At 39.7% G+C, this 23,898-nt stretch overlaps 1 protein-coding gene across 1 annotated transcript; it reads right to left on the minus strand.

The window, feature by feature from the left end:
- Positions 1 to 289: 289 nt before the first annotated feature.
- C6 (complement C6) lies at positions 290 to 22,945 on the minus strand. The gene is made up of 18 exons (XM_088537944.1): positions 22,884 to 22,945; positions 22,464 to 22,621; positions 21,514 to 21,670; positions 18,919 to 19,063; positions 18,276 to 18,417; positions 16,601 to 16,739; positions 14,857 to 15,057; positions 13,855 to 14,095; positions 12,401 to 12,523; positions 11,209 to 11,375; positions 10,163 to 10,388; positions 7,115 to 7,286; positions 6,110 to 6,221; positions 5,658 to 5,790; positions 4,611 to 4,802; positions 4,010 to 4,100; positions 2,324 to 2,565; positions 290 to 467 (listed from the first exon to the last, which is right to left on the minus strand). Exons 2-18 carry the CDS (start codon positions 22,619 to 22,621, stop codon positions 292 to 294), a joined length of 2,817 nt encoding a protein of 938 aa, XP_088394070.1. The 5' UTR covers positions 22,884 to 22,945; the 3' UTR covers positions 290 to 291.
- Positions 22,946 to 23,898: the final 953 nt, after the last annotated feature.

Here is a 23,898-nt window from a genome sequence, read left to right on the forward strand (position 1 = left end):
AGGCAGAACCCTGTCTTCTTCCCATTCTTCCTCTGCTCATGCACCAGAGTTATAGACAGTGGGAGCAATTTCCATACCCCACATTCAAGCTCATTTTCAGAAAAAAACCAAACCAAACAAAAAACTAACAACCTAATTCCCACCCTTCTCCCAGGAATCCAGTAAGTTAGGCTCAGTTTCTTTCCATCCTCTGTTTTCGAAGCATTTGTGCTTTCACTAAGTTTTTGGCAGGGTCGGTCAGCCCGTGCAGGGTAGGAAGATCAGGGAGGCTGCCACACAAGCTGCCGCCGGTTACCCCAGGCAGCTGTCCGGGTTCAGCTCCTCTATTTTCACTCCAGCACACTTCATAGCTGCTAGCGTGCAAAGGCTGACTGCCTTCCTCCTCCCGCTCGACACCATCTGAATGCAGTGAGTCTGGCTGTCATCTCTGGGGCACTGGTAAGGCAGCAGGCAGGAGCACTGGGTCTCTGTCAAAGAACATGTTGGCATTTTAGCTGTAAATCTCATGACTAAACATGTTTGTTTATAGTTTGACAACATTTCAAAATCAGCAGGGAAAAAAACCATTGCAGGTTTATGAAACATCAGTTTGAGAGTCTGTTGTGCACATAAAGATATCAGGCTACTGGAAACAGAAACAAAAAGTTTAAATTTCCATTTTTACAGCTCTGGCCCATACAGCAGCAAAAATGAAATTTCTAACAGTTTTTATCCAATGGTTTTCCCTGACCTTTCTTCTAAACAAAAAGTTATTAACATGACTTTCTGTTCTCAACTACCCTTATACACAAAGCTGTTGCGAAATGCAGTCTTAAGGTCAGTATTGTGTCAGGTTCTATTTCATTAAACCTCCTTTTAAGAATGCAAAACCATTTGCTGTTGGCCTTGCTAAAGCTCGATAGCGCCTGTTATTTCATTATCCATTTCTTATCTATCAGATTCTGACTTTTTAGATACTCACTCAGAAATTTCCTAGGCAGAAAAAAAAGTTTCTGAGTTCCTTTTCTTAAAACATGTGAAAAGTGTATTTTTTTATCGGTTTAGCTTCTTTCACATGGTACTGCAGTATATTCTGCCTCAGTTAACAGCAGCTACTCATGCTCAGGAATGCAACAACTTCTGCATGATGAATGTTTGTGCTTGCTTGTGGGAAAGAGGACTTTTGTGAAAGTGAGGAAGAAAGTTCAGTTCAAACCTCCTGAGTACCACAATGAAATCTTATTTTATTTAAGTATACTCTTATTTGAGTTCCCACTTTTGCTTGCTAAACAGGACTCCTGCTAGCCTTTTGGAGAACAGCAGCTGGCACAGCTTCACGCCACCTCCACAGTGGGAACATACCTACACTGTTTTAGGGTTCTGCAGTAAATAAGCCCACATTCTCTCTAAATTGTAATTGCTTTCTGAAGGCTCCTGCACCACTGCATTGCCCAAGGTGCAAACTTGACCCTGGCCTCCTCTTGAGCTCCTCAGAGAAGCAAGACTTCATGTAGCATCTTTATAGCCAATTACCTCAAACCCTATACTGTGCAAATCATCTTGAATCTGCAAAATCAAGTTTTACAGTTGCTGCACATAATTATTGACTTTTTGTCATAAATAGACAAGATATGATAAGGATCTTCTTTGTCTCTGGAAGCAAGTAGAGGAATGAGTACACCTGTCACTCAGCCTTTTCCTGGCACACGTTATGGGTGCCAAGCCAGCACCTCACGCACTTACAGAAAAATCCACTGCTCTTATCAGCCATTTACACAGTAAATAGCCAAGTTGTGCAACAGTGTTTATAATATAATCCTCTTAGGGATTTCACCATACAGTTTAGTTCATTAAAACTCTTAATGAACGCAGTTTTCACATATGGGTATTTGCAAGATTTACCATTAAATCCCATTAAGCTTGATGGCCTCTGTCTTGCTTTCTAAGTAGTACCACGATTTAATTTCATAATTTAATTATATGCTATTGGGGGTGTGAGCCAGATTAACTCCTGAAGTAGCAGTTATAGTATTCTCACAAGGAATGGGACATGACATTTTGGAGTGGGTTTCTGTGGTTGAAAATTTAAATACTAGTTCTCCTAAAATCACAAGTTCCCTTAATCTTCAATGGCAGCACTTCTGCCAAGGGGAAGGCATGTATGAGTGTGCAAAACACGGTAGGAGGGATAAAGGAATGGCCACACTTCCATATTCTTCTCAAGGGCTCAGAGAATGCAGACCACACTGTCTGTACATCTCATTCTTAGAGCAATGAAACAACCAGATTGCTTTTTTTTTCACCGCCTATATGCTGGATAAATCGCACCATTCAGAAGTCATACCTGCACACTCTTCCCAATCATAGCAGGTGTCATAGCCACATGGTACTTTCTTCAGGCTATTTGTAGAGAGCTTTGCCCTTTCAATAGCCCAGTCTTGGCTGGCATCATTACGGCAGGGGCCAACGTACAAGAAATGAAATGACTGCTCTTGGAGGCAATTTTCAGCGAAATACTCGCAGCTGGGTTTTGTCATGGTCTGTTCTGAAGCAGCATGCAGCACACAGAGGTCTTCTGAGTAGTGGCTGCCGCAGAGAAAAGAAAGTTATGTTGGTAGACTACGGAACAAGTCCATGCTTTTAAACACTCTGTTGTTGTAGGATGAAGAGCTACAGGGAAACCATGTGTGTATTAAGGACTGAGGTGGTCTCAACTACTGCAGCATCTGGACTTTGGGAAACCCCAATACCTCAGCCTAGTCCCTTTTAGACAAGGAAGCTTTATTCCCGTTCAACACATCAGAAGTGAAGGGTATGTCTACACGACAAAATGGAAGGAGAGCTCCATGCATGCTATTACCTTCACACTAAAATAAATAAATAAAAATAAATAAATAAATAAATAAATAAATAATAAAAGGCACAGTTAAGTAGCACAGGCACTGGGGGTAATTTGGCTGAATTAATGTAGCACTGATGTCATGGATGCAAGTTTGCAGCTGAGGTATAATTAGTCTGGGACCAGTCCAGTGGCAGGCAAACACAGCTATGCTGCTTATAGACCTGTTCCATATTGCTCATGATTCCTAAGTGGATTCATTCCCTTCCTGTACAGACATTCCCAGACAGCATCACATAGTGGAGTTCGATCATTTTCCAGACAGAAGGAGCAATACTAGCTCACCTAGGGTTTAAATTTATGGCCTTAATCATCAAAACCTCTCTTAGTTATCATAGGATTGAATCAATCTATTTGCGAGAAAACCCTCTGAATGTGTTCTCTGTCTACTCAAGTGCTCCTGTGGCAGCACAGATGTCTTCTCTGGGTACAGATATGAGTGAGATGAGTCCCATGGCAAGGGATTGCCCATGGTCACACAAGAGCTCTGTGGTGAGGTGTAGTTGGTCTTGACAACAACCCAGCCATTATTTGGTCTCTGCTTATCTTTCCTATTCCAAGCACCAGAACAACACTCAGAATTGCATCACGCCTCCACTCCTGCCAGGAATTTTGCTAAAAATCCTCCAGGAATAAAGGAATGCTCTATTTGCTGGAAAGCTCAAAGGCCATTTTGTGTTCCATGGAGAGACAGAATGTCCAAGTCTTGTGTACTTTTATATGCTCTGGAGACATACACATATATTTTTGCAGGAAATTCACCTGAAAAAGGGTAGTTTCAAACACATGGCTGTGGAAATCTAAGATGACAGTGAGAATTAAGAAACTGGGAAAAAAAAAATACAGAAGAAAAGGAAGAGCAGACATCTCCAGTAGCAATGAAGGAGTAGAGTCTTATGTCCTGTGGTGTGTTATTTAGTTAATGTCATTGTTCATTAATCATAGACTATAAATGAGACTGTAATTTTGTTATAGTAGCATAACTGGCTAATATTTGAACATAGATCAGTAATTCTGAAGTAATTGCTACTTCTGTTACTTTTCTTGTTTTGTGTTCATAGTGCACTAACTGTCCGCTACAGGAGAAACTACAATTTTTTCTTTTTTTTCTAGTGAAAATATTTATCTTACCCACAGTCCTCTCCTGGAGATGCACAAACACACTGTGATCCAACCTGTTTTTGTCCTGGTCTGCAAACATTTCTAATCATAGTTTGCTCATCTAAAACAAAAAGTAAGAGTTATAATGAGTAAAGAAATGACCATAATTATCTCAGTAAATAAAACCTAAAAATCATTAATTTCAGTTTGTCCCAACTTCCTGTCTTCAAAAGCCCTCGTGGCTGTGATTCCACAAGGATGTGCTACTCTCTGCAAGACACTGGAAAAGCCTGTACAAGATGAAGCTTCAACCATATTCATCCTCCTACTTTGCTTTCATAAAGCCTTGTTAATAAAACTACATTAAAAAAATATTCACAACTTTGTAGTTAGCATATTGTACAGTACAACAGGTCCCAGAAACATGAACTTAATGCAGAAGTTTTTGGCTGACTTTATGTGGTGCTGTGATAGCCATATATTAAAACCAAAATTAATGATCAATTCATCCGTCTTAAAATCAGTCACCTGCCTCCCAGTTCTACCTAGCTAAAGCAAACACAACACAACTACATTGTGGATCCCAGAAATGGAGCAAAAAAAGCAGGAATTAGTTGTTAGGAATACTAACCTTTTTCACAGGTAATAGATCTTGAAATAGATGGTGACCAGGACAGATCTTCTCCACAAGTATACTCTGTTTGACCAGTGACTATATACCCAGCTTGGCAGCTTAACTTAATAGTTTCACCAATATTGTACTGTTGTTTAAATGGTGAAATCAGGATGCTGTAAGAGACGAGTGGTCTTAGGCATACTGAAGCTGCAATAAATAAGAAAAAAAATGTTTTCGTGGTGCAAGAATATTTACAGCAAGTTGTAATGCTTCAGTTGAAGAGCCAAATAGTCACAATAATACTGAACACTTCTGACTGATATTTAAAACTAATAAATGTTTAGCATAATTAAGTCTAGAAATTTTCAATGCACTGTCATGTCAATGATAGCATTCTGTCAATAACTAAATAATTACTTATTTCTAATGTATGCTACTATGAGTAATTTAATTTTAAAGTATGTTAAAATAAGACTGGCAATCATAGCATATTTTAAAGTTGTTTTGTAAATGAAGTAATAAACAAGGCAATTAAAGTAAATGGCAATAGAAAGCTCAAATATGTTCGAGAAATTTGTGATAAAATTAATATTAACATGGAGTTCTAGCAAACTATTGGGGCGTCTCGTATGTGGAAGTCCAGGTCAGTTCTGATCCTTAATTTTGATTGGACTATAAATACATCAGGGTATTAAGTCATTGTGTAAAGTTTCAAAGCAATCTCAATGGTTAGAGATATGTCTTCTCCTTAATATAACAAAGTGGAATGCTTTCTTCAGGATAACTGTCAGGCACTTAAAGATCACCTTGATAAATTTGGAAACAGAATATAAGTCCTTCTTTTGAAGATAGAGAACAAAACTGGAGAAGGACCATATTAAATCCATCTCACTTTTCTACAGCAGTGAACATTACAATATCCTTACAGTATGCGTAATCGTTTCACTTGTGAAAGAGGAAACTGAACCAAAAGAAAATCTTAGGCCTATATCTTGCACTATTTTATTATTTTTATTCCTTTTTTGGTTAACTGCTGAACCAAACTGCTTTTCTTGTTCTTACGTTCACACTCGATGTGTTGCTGTGTCCAGGTTTGATCTGGCAGACACCTAAGGTACTGATAACCACTGAGGACGTGACCAGTCATGCAGGCAATTTCAGCTTCCTCCCCCACAGCATACTGGTTCTTTTCATTCTACAAAAAAAGCAAAAAAAAAAAAAGTGGTAAAAGCAAATCACATTCAGAATGATTTTAAAGGAGAAAAATGATTGAATATAATGAAAAATAAAATTTCAATCAATGTAGTGAAAAGTTTAATACAATAATATCCTAGATTTAGAGAGTAATTATTACTGAAGATTAACATGATATGTGGCCTTCTAATTATCTAAAAAGACATTTCTACTTAATACAAGGAAATGATCCATCTAGAATAGATGGAACTAAAATTTCCATCTCTTCAACTCTCCTATACACTATTCTTCTATATCACTCACCCATTTTTCATGCTCACCCTGATAAAGCCATTTTCTGGTGGGTCTGGCCTGAAGCATCCAGACTCAGGGTCACCAATCAAGATCTCATCTTCTCTTCTTGCTTCATCATCATTTATACAAGGAGCCCCTCTGAAAAGCAAGAATTTTCTCTTGAGGATATATATTAAAGAGTGGTATCACCAAACTTAGACAAGGGTAGAAATTTAAAAGCTTAACACAGTAAGGTAAGATATTTCCCTGTGCAATGTGCTCTAGGTGTCTGTGCTTGAACAGGGGGCTTGGACTAGATGATCACTAGAGGTCTCTTCCAGACTCAACCATTCTGTGATTCTCTAATGATGAGAATTTTCTACCTGCTTAAAAAGTAGCTAAAACACAAACACACAAAAAATCTTAAATTCTATTTAAAGATTTAAAGATTTAAAGGAAGATGGAAAAAGTCAGAACTAGTAAGTGTTGGTACAACACTGAAAAAAGTGATAGAAACAGTAATATTTAGAAAAAAAATGATGTAGAGCCACAATTTTATTGACATACTTTATGAAGAATTTTCATATCAGTTTAGGAAAAAAAAGGTTATGAAGAACTGTCTAAGCAGTGACAGTGTCCAAGTGTTTTGATCAGTACTGAGGGTCCATAATTTTGGTTGGGTTTTAAGGAACATAGTCAAAACCCTGCTGTTGCTGTCAGGCAATGGTTAAAGGTGGCTGATTTCTATGAATGTGGAGCTGTAGAACCTGTGGCATCTAATCAAGAAAGAACAGCAGGGGACCACAGAGTCCACTGTTTTTCAGACACTCCTGAAATCAATTTCCACTAGTCTTGAGAGCAAAGATGAGGAAAATTCTGTCTTACCAACTTCTGTTCTCAGTTATAACAGAAAAATTTAACCTGTGTAAAGATGACAAAAGCTCAAGAAAGAGAGTTCTCTCTGCCTGCACTTTTTTCGTCACAAAGTCTCTCTAGAGGTCATTTTGACTACGCCACAAACATGGAGATGTTTACATCTACTATCTTCTTACCTGTCTGTGAACAAAGAGACATAACAGTCCTCCTCCTCTTCCTGCTCACCCTCACAGGGCTTCCCTCCATTCATAGGGGCAGGGTTATTGCACTTTCGAGTCCTTCTTTTCTTAAAGGAAGCATCACATGAGCTCCATTCAGACCAGCAGCCCCAGCGGCCGTCTACAGCAACTGAAAGGAATAAAAGAAATTCATGTTTTACTAAATCTCCACCTTTCATTGTATTTTTCTTGTTCCATATTCAAGAGGAGCAGATGGGAAAAGGTTTACAGAGGATTTTGAAGAAATGCAACTGTTAAGGCAGTAGAATGCATCCAGAGTGTAAAGTTTTTCAAAGAGATGGTCAGACAAATTCAAACTGCTTTAGGAGGGCCAAATTTGACTTCCTTTTCAGTTTCAGCTGTAAGTCACATTCAGACCCAGAAGCAGCCTATTTTCTACTTCTATTGCAGATATAGATGTTCTCAGTTTTCATTATGCTGTCAGGCATTTTTGATAACTCACAAAACACTGCGCTATCAAATTAATTCCTGGAACTCTAGCAGTCTAAAACCCAAATCTACTTCCCATGCAAATTAAATTAGAATACAACTGTCTGTCTTATCCCTGAGGTACATTTTCTGTGAAATCATGAAGCATTATATAAGAATTTACATTTACACAATATTTCTTTTCTGCACACAATGCAGTTTTTGCACTCGTATTTTTGTATCTTCAGTTATTTATTTCAAAATATTTTATCAGACAGAAAGCGTGGCCTTTATTTTCCCGGAATCATTTTCCCTTCCTTCCCATTCTGATCTACTTTTTTCTTTTCCACATGTATAGTATTATGGCAAATTTCATCCAAAAACTGCAGTTGCAATTTTAAGTGTTCTTTAAATTATTCAGAACACTGATTATATGTCTCTTTAAGACATCCTGAATTGAGTTTTCCTTCCAATTCATTATCAATTTTTATAGCCATTAGCCATTTTGTCTTGCCACAATAATCCATAGTGAAAAATCAAGACATAGCTTTCTTTTCATTTGACCTCTGTTATCTTTGATCTCAGATGCAACCTCATTGATTTCTTTCTCTCTTTTCTAACTAAGAAATCTTTTATCATATCTTATAAATTATTTTACAAGTCAACACTACTCAGTTTGATTTCTTTTTATTCCTGCCTTTATCCTTATGCTTTCTGATTTAACACTTTTGGACAAGAGGTGACATGTTTTGCTTAAGGGTAGGCCAGACTCATCTTTGATAGCCAAAATTGCTGGGGAATATTCAGTAGAAGATATGACACGGATAAAACATATCTTGTGTGCTTTGGAATTCGTGACAGGAACATAAAAATGCCGTATTAAGTTAAATAAAGAGTAGATCCATTCTGCTGTCAAAGGTGGTGACCATGAGGATACCTAGGAAGGCTTGCAAGAATAGATAGGTCATGCAGCAAGGCTTTGTTCTCTTACAAAACTCCATAACAGTGGAGCCAGAGACTTCCTGAACCTTAGATAGTGACCTTGTTTTTAACAGACCTTGATAGACTTCTCTGTTGATTTGATCTTTGAGACCACACACACCTTTAATGTGCGCAGTACTCTGTAGTGAGGAATTTCACAACGTAATGATAGTGTGTGGAGAGTTGTGACTCCTCATTTGTTTTGGACTTGCCATCTTGGTATTCTTGAAAGTTTTGTATTCTTACACTGTGAGATGCTGAAAAACAAGTCCCTATTTGCGAATCATGATTTTAAACAGTTTCATTGTGCCTTACCTGTGTTATTTCTTTAAGCCAGAAGAGTTCTAGTTTAAATATAGTTCTGCAAAACTAGTATTGTTATGCAAAAGAAGATTAGGATTAGTAAAAATAATGAGGAAGGTGTTCATTAAACGGAAGATTAAAACTGACTGTGTTGAAAGAAATTCACTGGGATGTGGGAGGGTTATTAATAAGCATCACAGGGATTAAGAAAAAAGCAGATAAATTCACCTAGTAATATATATGAAAAATGGAAAAGTCTTATATGAAAAATGGAAAAGTGTTATATGAAAAATGGAAAAGTGTTATGTTGCCCAAGCTGAAAGCAGATAAATTTATTTTACTCTATTAAACCAAGGTTATCACTTCTCCTAGAGCTCTGTAGGGTTGTGACCCACGGTGCGTACCCTGCAGCTGCACCACCCCAGAGGCCTGAGCCCCTGCTCTGCCCATGCAACCCTGGTGCAGGTCCCAAGGAAACAGCCAAGCTGTGAGAAAGAGCTGTGAGGAAGCCAGTAGAGTTAGAAGGGCACACAAGGGCAGATAATGCTAGAGACGAAGTAGGTTTGCTGAAACAGCTTTGTTAGCTTGAGGGCTCCAGAGGGAAGCAGGAGGAGAAAGGGGGACAAAAACTACAAAGAAACAAAACAAAGCAAAAAAAGCACATACTAGTGCTTAGACTAATATCTGCCTAACTCCCAGTTATCCAATACATAGCAGCTTTTGAGTTGCACTTATCCTACTAGTCTGAGCACCATGAATCACATGATCGAAGTGACATAAGAGGGTCAGCAACGGACTGTGTTTTAGTACTAACCCTTTATTTAACATTGTCAGGAAGTCTCAGCTCCGGAAATAAGAGTTTGGTATTAAAGTCCACCAATGATTAAGAGTTTGTAAAATCAGGATATCACTGCAGAATATCTAATGAAACAGAGACCTGGCATAATAGAAATGGGTTGAAATGCAATAGTTCAAAATGCAGTACTAAATGTTGCCACATTATTATTTTTGACACATATTGGAAACTTATGTTTTAAAAATAAGATGGCAGAGAAAGACTCATGTATTGGTTAATTACAGAAAAAAAATGTATGGGTCGTAATCATTCTGTTTTCCTTTTTAATGAAATTTCAGACTTTTGTTCTAAAGAAAAACAGATAATTTAATTTTCAAATGCTCTAGAAAAGCAACACTTGCCATCTTTCCACAGCAGCAAACTCGAGGACCACAGCCCACCACGCGATCTGTCTCGGAAGAACTCTGTTTACATGGTGACAGCGCTACCCCGAGTACCTGAGTTGTAGTCTGGGGTTCGCCTCTCACAGTTGTTGCCGTAGGTGCCTGCAGGACACAGGCAGAGGCACTCCGTCCCCGAGAGCACGGGCCGGCCGTTGTTGGGGCACGGGGCACACTGGCAGGGGTCGAACCTGCCCGCGTATTCCCGGAGGGCTCTCTGGAGGTTGCGACGTCTGGTCACCGCACATGGCACATTCTTCACCAAATCCACGATGGGCGACACCTGGAAGAAGTATCCAGTAAAGAATAACTCACCCAGCAATGTCCTGCCATGGGGGGAGACACCAGTTGTTAGGCCAGTTTTAAAGGCACCGGAGCATACACATAAGCTGTATCATAAATGAGTCAGGAATACTGCCATATAGAAAGTTAGATATGCTTTAAATGAGCCCAACACCTCTGTACATCTAGCTTGTCCCATTTATACTATTTCCTTTGCTTAAGACTCAGCAAGCCTGCTTTGGGGCAGGTTTTTGCAGTTAGCTCTTTGCTGCTGTCATTGAGGCCCTGCAGAGCCAGCCCGAGGCTGGCCAGCCAAGAGCACTTGCATCAGTGCTGGCACATGCTGCAATAAGTAAGCAGGAAGCAACGCTATAGGACTGCCATTTCATTTCAGTTTAGATTTGTGCCAAATCTTTTAAAGTAGGCTTGACAGGGGTAAGTGGGCAGGAAGAAAAAGAAAAAGAAAAGGAAAAAAAATTAACAAGAACCAAACACACACACATATTCTTATTTACTGTGCAATGTTTTCCTGCAAAGTAGCCAGTCCCTGCCCACACCTGAGCTCCTGTTCTACTGGTGCAAGAATAGTTCATTATTATTCCTCCCTCTTGATGCAAGCCTGATGTGAGCTGAGATGCATAAAATGTAGTTATAATAAATATTTTGCATGCTGTTTTATATTGTGTCTGTACATTTGTAATTCATATTATCACATTTAGTACCATCCTGATTTAAAACACGGAAAACATCCAAATGGTTCTCTAGAGAGCAGCTAACTGTTGAGTCCTCTACTATCTCAATATTTTTTGCTCTTCTCTTACCTCAAAGTCAACCACCACAGGATTGTCCTTTGTTGATTCCAGCCAGTTTGTGAAGATCGTGTGGTCTGGAAAAGCCCCCTTTTTTTCCCATGCAAGAGCTGCAGCATATTCTGACCTTCCGCCTTTTACCAGAGACATCGATCGCTCAGCTGACTCCAGAATGGAGCCTGAAAGAGGATTTCATTGAAGAACTGCCAAACAGAAAAAGGCCTCCAATACACACACTGAAGATAAAAATGGATTAAAGGATTTTTAATAAGATAATTTTAATAAGAGAATTTAAAGGATATATTAAGCTTAATTCCATAAAATCAGCTTCTAAAGAATAGAGCCTAAATTCAAAAAACCATCTCCACTTATATTTAGCAGTCTGTCACAGTCTTCCGAAAAGAGGTGCACCTTCTCCTCAGCCACAAAGATACTGATATCTACCTGGAGCATCTGAAAGATGCAAGGCATGCAATAAACTCCATGAGAAGTAGGATGCTGCACCAGAGAGGAATTTTGGCCCCTGTCTTATACATGTGAGTAACTGGGATTGATCATAAAATGAGGGTTAAACATAGGTGATTAAATCCCTGTTTTTGTTGAGGCACAATACACGATTTGTGCCATTCTTGGAGAAAAATAGCCTCCTGCAACTAATGAGACCCATTCTTGGCATTGTCAGGGAGTCTGCTGCACCTGGGCTCCTGCTTGGCCCAGGGAAGGAAACAGGGGACGAGCAGGGCTGGGTTAATGATGCCAGACCCTCTGCGGCCCCACACCGTCCTTGGCGAGCACTGGGGCTCTGTCACTCGCTGCAGGCTCTGCCCATCTCCCACCTCCAGCGTGGGCTGTGCCAGGGAGGTCTGGGGAGGGAATGGGCAGTTCGAGCTGCCAGGAGGACACAGCACCACTGTGGATCCCCTCACACCATGGTGGCTTCCTAAGGCCCTCCATGCACAAGCAGAGGGGGATCTCCAGAGCACAGGAGAAGTTCTCCCAGAGCACATTTTGTTTGCCAGGGAGAAGATATTTCTGATGCTTAAATAGACAGAAATACTGAAATAGTGCCTCCCTGCTCCAAAATTGGTGGAAGCTGGACCCTTACTTCATCGAAATGAGGATTTTACCCTGGGCACCTAGCTGAGGGAAAGGCATCTCTCAGAGACCCACAACCCAGGGTGGGTCTCATTCTCGCCACAGTCACCTTCGTGTTTCACAGTCATCCTGTTTGTAGTGCATCTCGTACTGACTTTCTTTTTCTTTCTGAAAAAGACACGCCTAGTGGTTTCTGTTCGGACACACTCCGTTGATTCATCCACTCTCAGACCTAGAAATACCACAAAGCAATAGCTGAATCACTGTAAACTTATTATGAGATGGCACCAGGCCCTCAGGCTCCCCAGATCAACACAAGCCATTGCAGAACTCACTGCACCTTTATTTTCTTTCTGACCTCTGCAGCGAGTTAATAGCAAACTGTGCCTTGCAGCAAGGGACTGAAGAAAAGACTGCTCCACCCTCACAGGGTAGTAAAGATGGATTTTAGTATATTGGATTTTTTTAAAAAAGTAATAAAAAAAAGATGTAGATATATTGCATACTTCTAAACATATATAAAAACTCCAGAAATACTAATATATTTATATACTAAATGCTCTGTATGTATATATGCATATGTACATAAATATATAAATAAAAGTGTGTGTGTTTATATCAGCTTTTATGTCAGAATCATTCCTGCAGCACTGACACCAACTGCTCTAAGAAGAGACTTCACTGCTGCAGGCTTCCATTTCCTTAAGTGTAAATAGCATTAGATAGTCCTGATCACCAACCCCTTTATGTACCCTCTCAGACCCAAACTAATGAGAGCAACAGCATAAGAATCACTGCTTTCAACCTCAGATTTCCACTTTTGCAGTATTTGGTTTTCATTTTGACATTCTGGCTGTCATGGGCTTAGTCTCAGAATCATTTCCAACCATACCAACAGCTTTAACGACTTGCAGCTCAGAAGGCACCACTTAAACCTCTTATCAGGCTTCAGTCCTCCTGTGGTGTTTGTTTGCCTGGAATATCTTTTCCATTTGGACTTAGTCTGAAGATATTAAGAAGCCTCCCGTAATATTTTCCACAGGAGTATGTTTGCTCCTCAACCTTGGCACTTCCCCTCTCTCCCAGCATTATTCAGCCACCGACCAGTAGCTCTGTTTGGCTCTTCCGAGCCCCAGTCAGCATCCACGCTGAATTCCCAGGGCTATCCTACTGCTATCCTACCCTTCCTTGGCAGCAGGACCCAGATCACTGGTCTAGTTATACTTCTTTGCCACTTTCCCCACCTCTCCATCAAGTCTGTAACACATCTCATGGGGACATCTCACAGGGACTCCACACCAGGACAATAATCCTTCAATTTGCCAATGTTCCCCAAGTAAGGACCCTCCAGGACTTTTGAAAATAAAACAGTCTGGAACAAATTTACTCTTGCTATCTTTGGGCAGTGTGGTAATTCCTCTAAGCTTAAATGATATTTTAAAATTTTAACTTGGAGAACTTACTGCATATTGTAAGGCCTGAAAATAGACAGTGATTTTGTCTTAACAAAACCCTAGGAAAAGGCACTAAGTGAATCATGACCTCTTGCTGAAGGTTGCATACCTGAGTTTTTGAGCTCCTCTGAGCTGTACTGGTAAAGAATGTCATAGGAACCACCCATTCTCCCAGAAGTGTAATAATGAGTGCCAAAGTCATCAAATATTCTGCTGTATAAAGCATAGTTGTAGTCCAGGGGTAGGTGATTAAGTGCTTTTAGGAAGACGTCTGAAAGTTGCAAGTTTGACTGTTTCATTGTGAAGTTCGCAACAGAAATAACTTTATGGACTCGAATAAAGTTGGAATTCTGGAAATCAAAAAAAAAAGAGAAGGGGGAAGCACTTTCATATGTAGTTAACTGCAGAAAGTAGAGGGGCTGAGTGTATGATCCGCTTTCCCCACCTCTAACAGCCATACTGTATGAACTAGTTAATCTTGTATATCACACTGCTTTAACCATCAGTTAACTAGCACAAACTAGCCCTTGAGAGAACAATAGCCCCGTTAGTCTTTATAGGATAATGCTTCTTGTGGGCAAACAAGCCTCGTGGGAGTATGTAAGATTGAAACAAAAATTAAGATTCCATAAAGACCAAACAGAGAGCAAAACAATTTCTGCCACAAGAAATATAGCAGCAATAAGACAAAAAGCCAGGAGGAAAGGGTTCAACATATAAGCATAGTCATCAGTAGACTGTTTACTAGGAGCTGCGAGTTTGAATACTAGCTCACTGTCATCAAGTCTCACAAGTTAGGAGTGTGCTAAAACTAACGCTGCAGAAAAAAAAAAGGACTTTATTCAGTTTACATGTCAGGCTTTTAATAGGCAAGGTTTTAGGAAGGACAGGAAGGGGGAAAAGCATAGTAATAATGTTCAGATTGGGTCACCTGACTACTGTGTTATTGGCTATTTACAGAGTGTTTCTGGAATTTCATGATAACAATGCTCAAAACAAACATACATCCATACATATGTCTCATGTCATCAACATCAACATCAAGAGCAGTGTTCTCTGAAATAAGCCAATGGAAATGGAAAAGAAGAAACTGGAGTTAACATTTAATTACCTTTTCATATGAGGCTTCAATGGCTTTCTTGAAGGAGGAAGTTGATGTGACTTTAATCCTTTGCTTTTTTGAGAATAAAAGTGGAATTCCAGAAGATTTTTTGCCATGATGAGTAGACGAACTACTTCTAGCATCACTGTCACTCAGAGGAGTTAAATCATTGTAGAAATCTGTTGCTACATCATCCTCTTCATCTATTACCTGCAGATTCAGTAAAGCAAAGTGTGTTTGCCCAAATAATAATCCAAATCAAACCAATCTATTAAAGGATGACTTCTTGACTTTTTTTCTAGGAGAAACATGCCTGAAAATTTGAGACATGGCGTGTCTCGAATATATGCTAAAGAAGTCATTCTTAATACAAAAGATGAATTTGTGACACATTAAAGAGTGAGTCCCAGTCCCACAGCTTCTATATTGTGCATGGCATAAAGCTTGGAGTTTTCTCTCCTTTCTTTCCAATTCCCCTGTTAAAGGAATTAAAAGATTTGATCCAGACTGGAGTCTTTTGCCATATTTGCTGTGTGAGCACCCCTACTGCATGAAGGACTAGGGACAGATGGAGAAAAAGAGGGAGTAAGCCAGCCTGGTACCCTTGGTAAGCCTCAGTGCCACTGTTGTGCACTGCGTGGGCACCCAAACTACTTTAGCATCAACTCAGAATTAACTCAATTGTGCTTGCGCAAATTCCCACTGAAGAAATACCAGAGATGACTTTATATATTAAAAGATAGAGATGAGCTCTGATAAGTTTCTGAGATACAAGTTTTTCTGCAGACTAAAATCAAGAACCTAAGCAACGCAGCTTTGGAGAGACTTGGGCAGACTAAAGTGTTTCTGCCAGTAAATATTTCTAAGTATGGTAATTTCTGAATTTCAGACACCAAACCTACAGGTTACAAATCAATTATAGTTCCCATATGAACTATATGAATGTGTCCTTCTGTTGCTCTTTTTAAATTCATACTAAAAAAAATAGCTTGCAGCAGTGGTGGCAAAAATCAACAGCAGAGATTTCCTCCATTTCTTGAGCCTTTTTTTGTGTCCTGTATCTCTTCTCTTGCAATGCACTATTTGTTGCAGTGAGGGCTTAGAAGTATATGTGTTGCCAGATGTTGAACCCTGCCCATAACATTTAAATTATTTTTTCGAGTCATCATCAAAATCAGTTATTCTAAGATTTTTGGGAAAGACAGAAGCCAGGAACTTTTAACCCTTGGCCTATCCTGCAACACTCCTTGCCAGACCATGTTCTTCTCCTTCCTGCAAGTCAGCATCTGCTTGCCCTACTCACTGAGGATTGAAGGGTCTGGGGCAGGAAACCCCAGGCTAAGGAGGAACCAAGAAGGCTCCTTAAGTTGTCTTTTGAACTAGAAGAGAGCTGGGAGAACTGGTGGTAACACAACAGTGATGTTGAAACAAACTTCAGATTTGAATGAGGTGCTGGCTGTTTTACTTTGGGGACAGGACCAGGACCTAGGCAATAGGTCACAGAGACACAGGGCAGCAACAGAGAAGCCCACATCAACTGCTTTGACTCCTGTGTATTTGCAGTGAGTAAACATGAACTGGGAAGAAGAGATGAGTGGAATCACCAAGCCCAGTTCAATTTGCCCCATTTCCACATACTACCTGAAATGTATTCATGTCTTACCAGTCCTAAAACACTGCTTAAGACTTGTGCACATGACTTGGACTGATCATGACAAGAGGTTTCCAGCTAAGAATCACTGCTTGAGAGTACCTGAAAGCTGACAGCCTCCAAATTTGCAGGAACACGATAAAGTTTCCTTGTGTCATTGCGCTTCACTGTTGTGCATTGTCCTCCATTGAATGAGTTGCCAAGAACCTCCCCTCGACTCTCTCCTGCCAGAACGTGAAATCTAAGAGAAAAGTAACATTCAAGACTAAAAGATCCCAGAAAGAAAGATAGACCTGAATTAAGTGCTATGTAACTACACTGAAGATACATCAAGTTTGAACCGACAAAGTATATGAGCACATGAGGCAAAGCTCCTGTTTTGAAAAATCCTCTAATTCAAAAAAAAAAAAAAACACTATATCCAGGCTGTAGCTGTAGTAGTAAAGCTGTGTAAGAGACCGTTATGGATTGTGTTTGTCTTGACGTTGTCGACACACCGTTTACCTGAACAATGCCCCAGTATCTCGTCTCTGGGAAGACCAGCTCAAGGCCACAAAACAAAGACATTATCTCTCACCATTTATACTTTTTAACCCCAGCACCTTCTCTCTGGGAAGACTATAATATCAGCTACTTGGTGTCAGCATGCTGTCTCTGGGAAGATCAGCTCGAGACCTGAACAAATGACATTCTCAGCAGTAACCAGCAGAGCAGCTTGCATTCGAATTGGGTGAAGAGGAACAGAGTACATGGCAGGTACGATATGAACAACACGTACCAGAAAGCTTCAAGAAAGTGGGAGGGCTCTTTGAGAAGGGGGACATAAAAGGAGCATGTATTCCTCGCCCCAGGTATGCAGAACATCACCTGCACCAAGGCACCTGTACCTGCACCGAAGTGAAGCCAACAACACTTAGTTGGTCCTGGTGATAACTATAATCTTGTTGCATCTCTCCCACTTGCTTATCTTTCTTTCTTTTTCTCTTCTTCCTCTCTCTGTCCTACTGTGCTTGTGACGGAAAAGCTAACAAGGTTGTATGGCATTTGACCCAGTTGGTGTCTTAATCTCACTCTTGGAATCATATCGAAACCTCCCGTGACAGTGGATCGGGACAATCTGTTTACTACCATCACTGCCCTTCAGACAGTCTGACACAATATTAGCATAAGATTCTCTAGTCATTTTGTTTAAGCAGACATGTGAAAAATGGCCTGGGAAAATGAGTGGCTCTCCATTCATATCATCAATTATGTGTTCAGAATGCAATTAAGTCATTCAAAAAAAATGCAAGACCTCATGGGGCTTGCATTGTATGTTAAACTACTTAAACTAGTATTCTGGAAGAGATAGTAGTTGGTATTAAGATATGGGGAAAAAAAACCACAGATCATGCACAATTAAACGTCTTAAGATGAATATAAACCGAACTTTTGAAGATCTTTGGCATAACTGAATTAACAGTTGCTGATATGTGATACACCGGGTGCTGCAAGGGCAGTAAAGGTCCTCTGCACATCAGTGCAGCAGCTTTCAGTATTTTATTATTGCATCTAGTACAGAAAGCTGTACAGAAAGGAGGCTAAGTCTGAAAGTGGAGTGGGCAAGTTCTAGCCTGATTAATTGTATTCTTATAATCTCTTGTTAGTTCTAATTTGAGAGATTATCCAATTTAATGGGATAATCCCCACATGAGTATGGGGAAGTATGCTATTTATGCAAGTTAGTGAGATAAAATTTTATCAAATCTATGAAAAAATACAAACAGAACTTACTTACCCACTGCCTATTAAATGCACGCTTGGGATGCTCTCATAATTTCTGTTACACACTGTCTTTTTCTTCCCACAATTTCTTTCATCTGAATTGTCCCCACAGTCATTTTCCCCATTGCATACCAGCTTTTTTGCAATACAACGACCTGCAGAAAAATGGCAGCGAGAAAAATCTCATTGTCTGAATGGAAAAATCTCATTGTCTGAATAAAGGCGGAAAAACAAAAAATCGTTCTCTTCCTCTAGTAAAGGTGAATTTGTCTGAGGAATTAACAGGAAGGCAAAATCCTGCCTTGATTGTTCTAATAGGAAGCAATTGTGTCATGTCTACTTTAAATGACTTTAAAATGACTTTAAATTTTAGCAAACAGATATGTTAATGAGGCTATTTTGCATTTAATCAAGAATATTTAAATAGAAGGAAACAAGAATTTTCTGTAAGAGGACTTACAAATTTAACAGAAACAGTGCCAGTTTGGACTCAGACTGAAATTCAAGCCCAATAAACTTTCTCTCTGCCCCTTTCCCTCAGGATTATGCACGAGATATACAAGATCCAGATAACCTGAGCCTCAATGAACAAACACTATCTTTAATCTTTTGATTATCTAATAATATAACAATTATGTATTAAAGTTCCTCATTACCACTTTCACACTGGAATTTATTCTTGCAATCGACTTCCACTATCTTGCAGAGTTTAGTTGGGAAGCATGGCCGGGAATCCACTAGTGGCTCAGTGCAGGCCTGACCCCCAAACTGTGATGGGTTAAGCAGTGACCGGACACGCAACTGAGCAGAAGGAGAAAAGAGAAAAGAGGGTTACTTGTGTGTATTTTGTAGCTAAGAAGCCTCAGTGGTGCCCAAGGCTGAGTCACGTGCCTCAGTGATGCTGAAAAGCTGTTGCAACCATAGACTGAAGGAAGTCGTCCTTCAGGTCGACCGATAAGGACTAATTTGTATCCTTAAGTGATGTCATGTCTCCATTGCAGGCAAGGTAGGAAGGGAGCTAAAATCCGAGAGATATGACAGAGTACAGATAATTAAACTTCTGATGGCCTGAGCTATATCACATGAAGAACCAAAGATACAGCCTCTCTATCTTCTTTTTAAAGGGCAGAGTAGGAAATATGTGAATAGCCTGTGTGAAATTTTTCTTTAGCACCACAGGTTAAATAGAAATACTATGACAAGTAACATGTATTCCCGATCCTAATTCAGCTGGCCTGGCTCCCACAGCTTCACCAGCTCCCCACACATGGGGGCTTCTCATTTGAGGGGCACTGGGTGATGGCACAAAGCAAAAAAAAAAAAATCCTGAAAAAAGTTGTCTCTCAAAATCTGGAAGCAAAATCTGGAACTCACTCTCTCCTCCCCTCGCCCCCACCTCAGGACCCTTCAAAGAGTGAAATGAAGTTGCAGGCTGCTAGACAAATCACCTCAGAATTTTCATCCTACTTCAAGGCCTTACCAGTTAAATCTGTCTTCATGAAGCTGAACTGCTCCTTCTATAAGGCGAATTCCTCGCTCACATAACAGTTTCCCTGTAGATGGACCTCAAGTCAAAAAATACAAGAGGAACTCTACTAAAACCAGCGTAACTGAAAAACTGTTAAGTGTGGATTCTGGGTAACTATTAAGTGTAGGCGAAGGAGAAATACAAGACCATCTGTGAACTTTTGGACTCAGAACAGCATCTCCTGGTACATCATTTGAGCCCCTTAACACATGTAATACACTCTTTGTGCACAGCTTCAACCTGCTCATCTCCTCCCATTCATGAGGAGCTCACTTAAAATGATCTTCGCGTTTTTCTTGGAAATCATGTCCTCTGTTCTCATGACTGTTAGTATTTGTAAGGATCACAAGCAACAGTTTGGAGGGAAAACAGACTGAGAGATACAAGAACACTTACTTTTGCTTAAAAAAAAAAACAAACGCACTGCATTAATATTTAAAGTCAATAAAATGGAAAAATTTCTTATATACAGATGCCCAGGTAAAAAAAAATGTCTCTTGAATGAGAGGCTATTAACTACAAAGAATTCAGTTCAGATGAGTCCCTTCCATCTCTTGTAGTTTGTCTACCGTCTTCTCCACTCTGCTCTTATCATGCTCTCCATCCCACTTGTAGAACAGGACTCACAGAGCAGTTAGCATATCTCACACCTAGAATTAACAGCTTGTTCATGGACTTCTCTACACTGTGCTGGAATCATCCTGCACAGGCAGAATCACAGATAAGTCTATCATATGTCTAAAGATGTGGTACTTAACAGGTAATCAGGTTTGGATTTATGAAGATACATACCCGATGGATATTCAAAGGGAGAGCCATAGATTGTGCCTTCACAGATAGAGGAAGATGATCTCATCAGGTTAACACAGACTCAACAGTCGTGTAACCACTGTAAACAACCTGCACTCCATTAGCCTGCAGTCTCATATATGCCGTCTTTTGATTTCTTTAGGCAGAACTGACTTGCAGCTGATCTTTCACTTCTTTCAATTCTCTTCCAGATACGGTATCCAGGTAGAAAAGGCCTTACACACTGAACATGCTATCAGCAGACCCACTAGCCATTGCCACAGTAACTTGCCTGTCAAGCAACAGATAAAAGCCCAGAAGGAGAAAGCACAATACAAAAACTGTATCCTAGAAGGGTTTTATTCCACAAATATTAAGCACATCCACTTGGCTTTTGCACAGAACACAAAGGATAGGAAAATGGTGTTCAGGATTGCTTCACGGCAGCCTGAAACTGATCCTGAATATCAGTGTAAAATGTAGCCTGAACACCCCTAGCCAGTGCCAATTAAGATTTGTCATTAACTCTTTTCAATGGATGATTTGATCCTATTACTTTTCTTGTCTTTAGGACGTATAAAAATGCTGCAGATTAGTCATAAAGATTCCGTGACTTTCTCCTACTTAAACAGACATCCAAACTCTATAGCTTAATTTATCCTCTATGTGGAAAACTCATTTATAATAATGACAGTAACACTTTTGAAGCAAGTTCTCATAAATGGGTTTACGTTACTAAATTGCTCTTTTCTGTTCTGATCTCCTTATTTTAACTTGTTCCCTCCAGCTCCTACTGTTATGATAATTTATAACCAATTTTCCTTGTTAACTTAAACTGTCATTTTGCAGATCAATTTCCATAAAGTTGAATGTCTCTAATGAAGGTAACTCTTTAGTATAATTCTTGCACTCATATAATAAATTTTCAACCTACTTGCTTTTTAACACATGGGTCACATTCTGACCAAGGGCCAAAGTCTCCAAGCCGACAGTTGATAGGACATGCCTGCTGGCTACATGGACGAGATTCCTCCTTTGTGCATAGCTGATCACAGAAGTTTTGCATGTAATATTCATCTGTCCTTATTTGCCTAAAATGATAATTGAAAAAGTTACTCTAAAAAGGGAGTATAGACTGGTTGTAGATAGACGTTCTCTAACTGTGGGTGAAAGCTAACGATAATGATTCAAACCCAATCGAAAAACCCTTAGAGTAATAATAGCTATGAAATGTTGACTGAAAGAAAAATCCAAGTATACTCAAAGTTCATGGATCAAGAAACTTGATTTTGATCCATCTCACTTGAATAGCCCAAAGATGGCTACAGAAAGAGAGCCAGGATGGAAAGAGGGGAATTCTGGTCATTTAGAATATGGCAGTGGGTTGCATCTAGTCTGGTGATGTTAAACACTCAGTTGACGGTAACTGTTGAAAACTAATCCTACAGGGAGTAGGTTTCTGTGAGCTTGCTGTGCCGTAGCTTACACTTCCCATGACATTGCTCTGTATTGGGCATACCTCCTAGAAAGGGGCTCTGATTCCCAAGTCAAACCCACCACTGTTTGCTCGCATGGACTAGCTGCTGGCAAGACTGAATCAGGATGAGGGTGTTCTCCCCTCACTATGTACAGTGGCAGAAATATTTTCATCTGGAGACTCTGCAATACGCTATATACTTACCCTGACATTTTTTAAAGCCTTACCATTAAGAAAAAAAAAAAAAAACTTACTCACCTGTTAAACACTTGGATATGGCAGTTTTCTCTTTCAGGATATTATGGAAACAATTGTTTCAGAGACAGTTGCTCTTTCCCAAAAGTGATATTTTCTTAGAAGACGATTAGAAATATCAAAACAAAAATAGAGAGGTAATTTGGCCCTACCTATGCCTTCTCTGTGTACCATAATTGCAGGTTTGCGAACAGCTGGACCACGGCCCCCACGGATAATGTTCACAGTAGCATCCCTGGCTGCTCTCAATCACCATGCCCAGCAGGATGAAGTGCATTAAAATAGTCTTGTCTATACTGAAGAATTCCATCTACAGCAAACGGACAGATAATACAAAAGCACTCAGAACTAGAGCATTCACAATTGTGCCAATGTTAAACCAATACACCTTTTTTGATATTGAAAGTCTGTAAATCTGATTCACAATACAAAGTCACTAATCAATCAATTTATATAATCAACACCAACCATATAATCAGCACCAAAAGACTGGTACACCAAACGCAGCTAAATCAACTACTTCACCAACAAACCAAGAAGAGAACAAGTATTATATCTATCTTCTTCCTTACCTTGAGTTCCTGATTTCAACAATGCCCACTGAGAAAACAAACTATAGATTCTTCCTGTTAGTTTAATTCCTTCATTGAACATAGACAAAAATTTTAACCTGTTGGCAAATCTCAACCAATGGGTGTCTGAAGCATATTAATAGCCTTAAAAATGCAATTATGTCATAAAAATTCAACTTGTAATAGAAATGAATTGAACCTTTTAAAGAAAAAACATATCATCACACTCTTGGTATCTGTATGACTTGAAGTCAACAATAAAAAAATGCCTTATCAGCTTACTGTAAAACTGTTGATTACAAAGTCAGATTTGTAGACTAGTGTGACCTCAGTGCAGTTTGTAGCAACCTCTTAAAAGTCTGGGAAGTTTTGTTTGATTTGGTTATCCATTAATGAAAGGCAGACCTGGCCTGATGAAAGAAATGTTCAGGAGTAGCACCATCTTCAGCTTCAGACATTTTCTAGGTAATCATGCTTGAATGTCTCTCCAAACAAATATAGATATGGAAATATGTCATTCCTCCAAAATAAGGAGACAGACAAAAAAATATCTGCACTGCTGCAGGTGTTTTTGCACTACCCCATGGACCTACAAATTCACTCTGTTCTTAGAGTGAAGACAGAAAGGTGAAGCTCCATTGAGGTGGCACATGTTCGTAAGTTACTACTCTTTCTAAAGATGATGAGAAAACAGAACAGGAGACAGTGTTAAATCCAGGGTAAAATACTTATCCGTGTTGCACCCTCTTTTAAGAGAGAAAGTGAGAAACCTAAATATATTTGATGTTATTTAAGTCTTTTGCTTTCCATCTCACTAGCATCAGCTCTGGATCCCAGGGAAGCTCAGTGTGCAGTGGCATTAGGTCTGCAGTGAGAACTGCAGCAAGCCCCTGCCTTGCAATGAGGACACTACCCCACAGCAGAGGTGCAGAGATGAAAGTTAAAAGCGTGAGAATACACCCATGCAGAAGAGACACAGCAATGAAAAGCACAGAGGAAGTAACTTCCCTTAGAA

This window comes from Tinamus guttatus, unplaced genomic scaffold (genome assembly GCF_059628265.1).
Source record: "Tinamus guttatus ecotype Peru unplaced genomic scaffold, ASM5962826v1 Tinamus_guttatus_pri_ptg000909l, whole genome shotgun sequence".
In the NCBI taxonomy this organism is placed as follows: Eukaryota; Metazoa; Chordata; class Aves; order Tinamiformes; family Tinamidae; genus Tinamus; species Tinamus guttatus.

Excerpts from the sequence above, each read along its gene's own strand:
- C6 (XM_088537944.1), bottom strand. The coding sequence starts at position 22,621 with ATGGAATTCTTCAGTATAGACAAGACTATTTTAATGCACTTCATCCTG. Across the intron at positions 14,096-14,856 it reads TTGAAGCCTCATATGAAAAG|AATTCCAACTTTATTCGAGT; the intron begins GTAATTAAATGT and ends TTTGATTTCCAG. Across the intron at positions 4,101-4,610 it reads ATCTATTACCTGTGAAAAAG|ATGAGCAAACTATGATTAGA; the intron begins GTTAGTATTCCT and ends TTTTTGTTTTAG.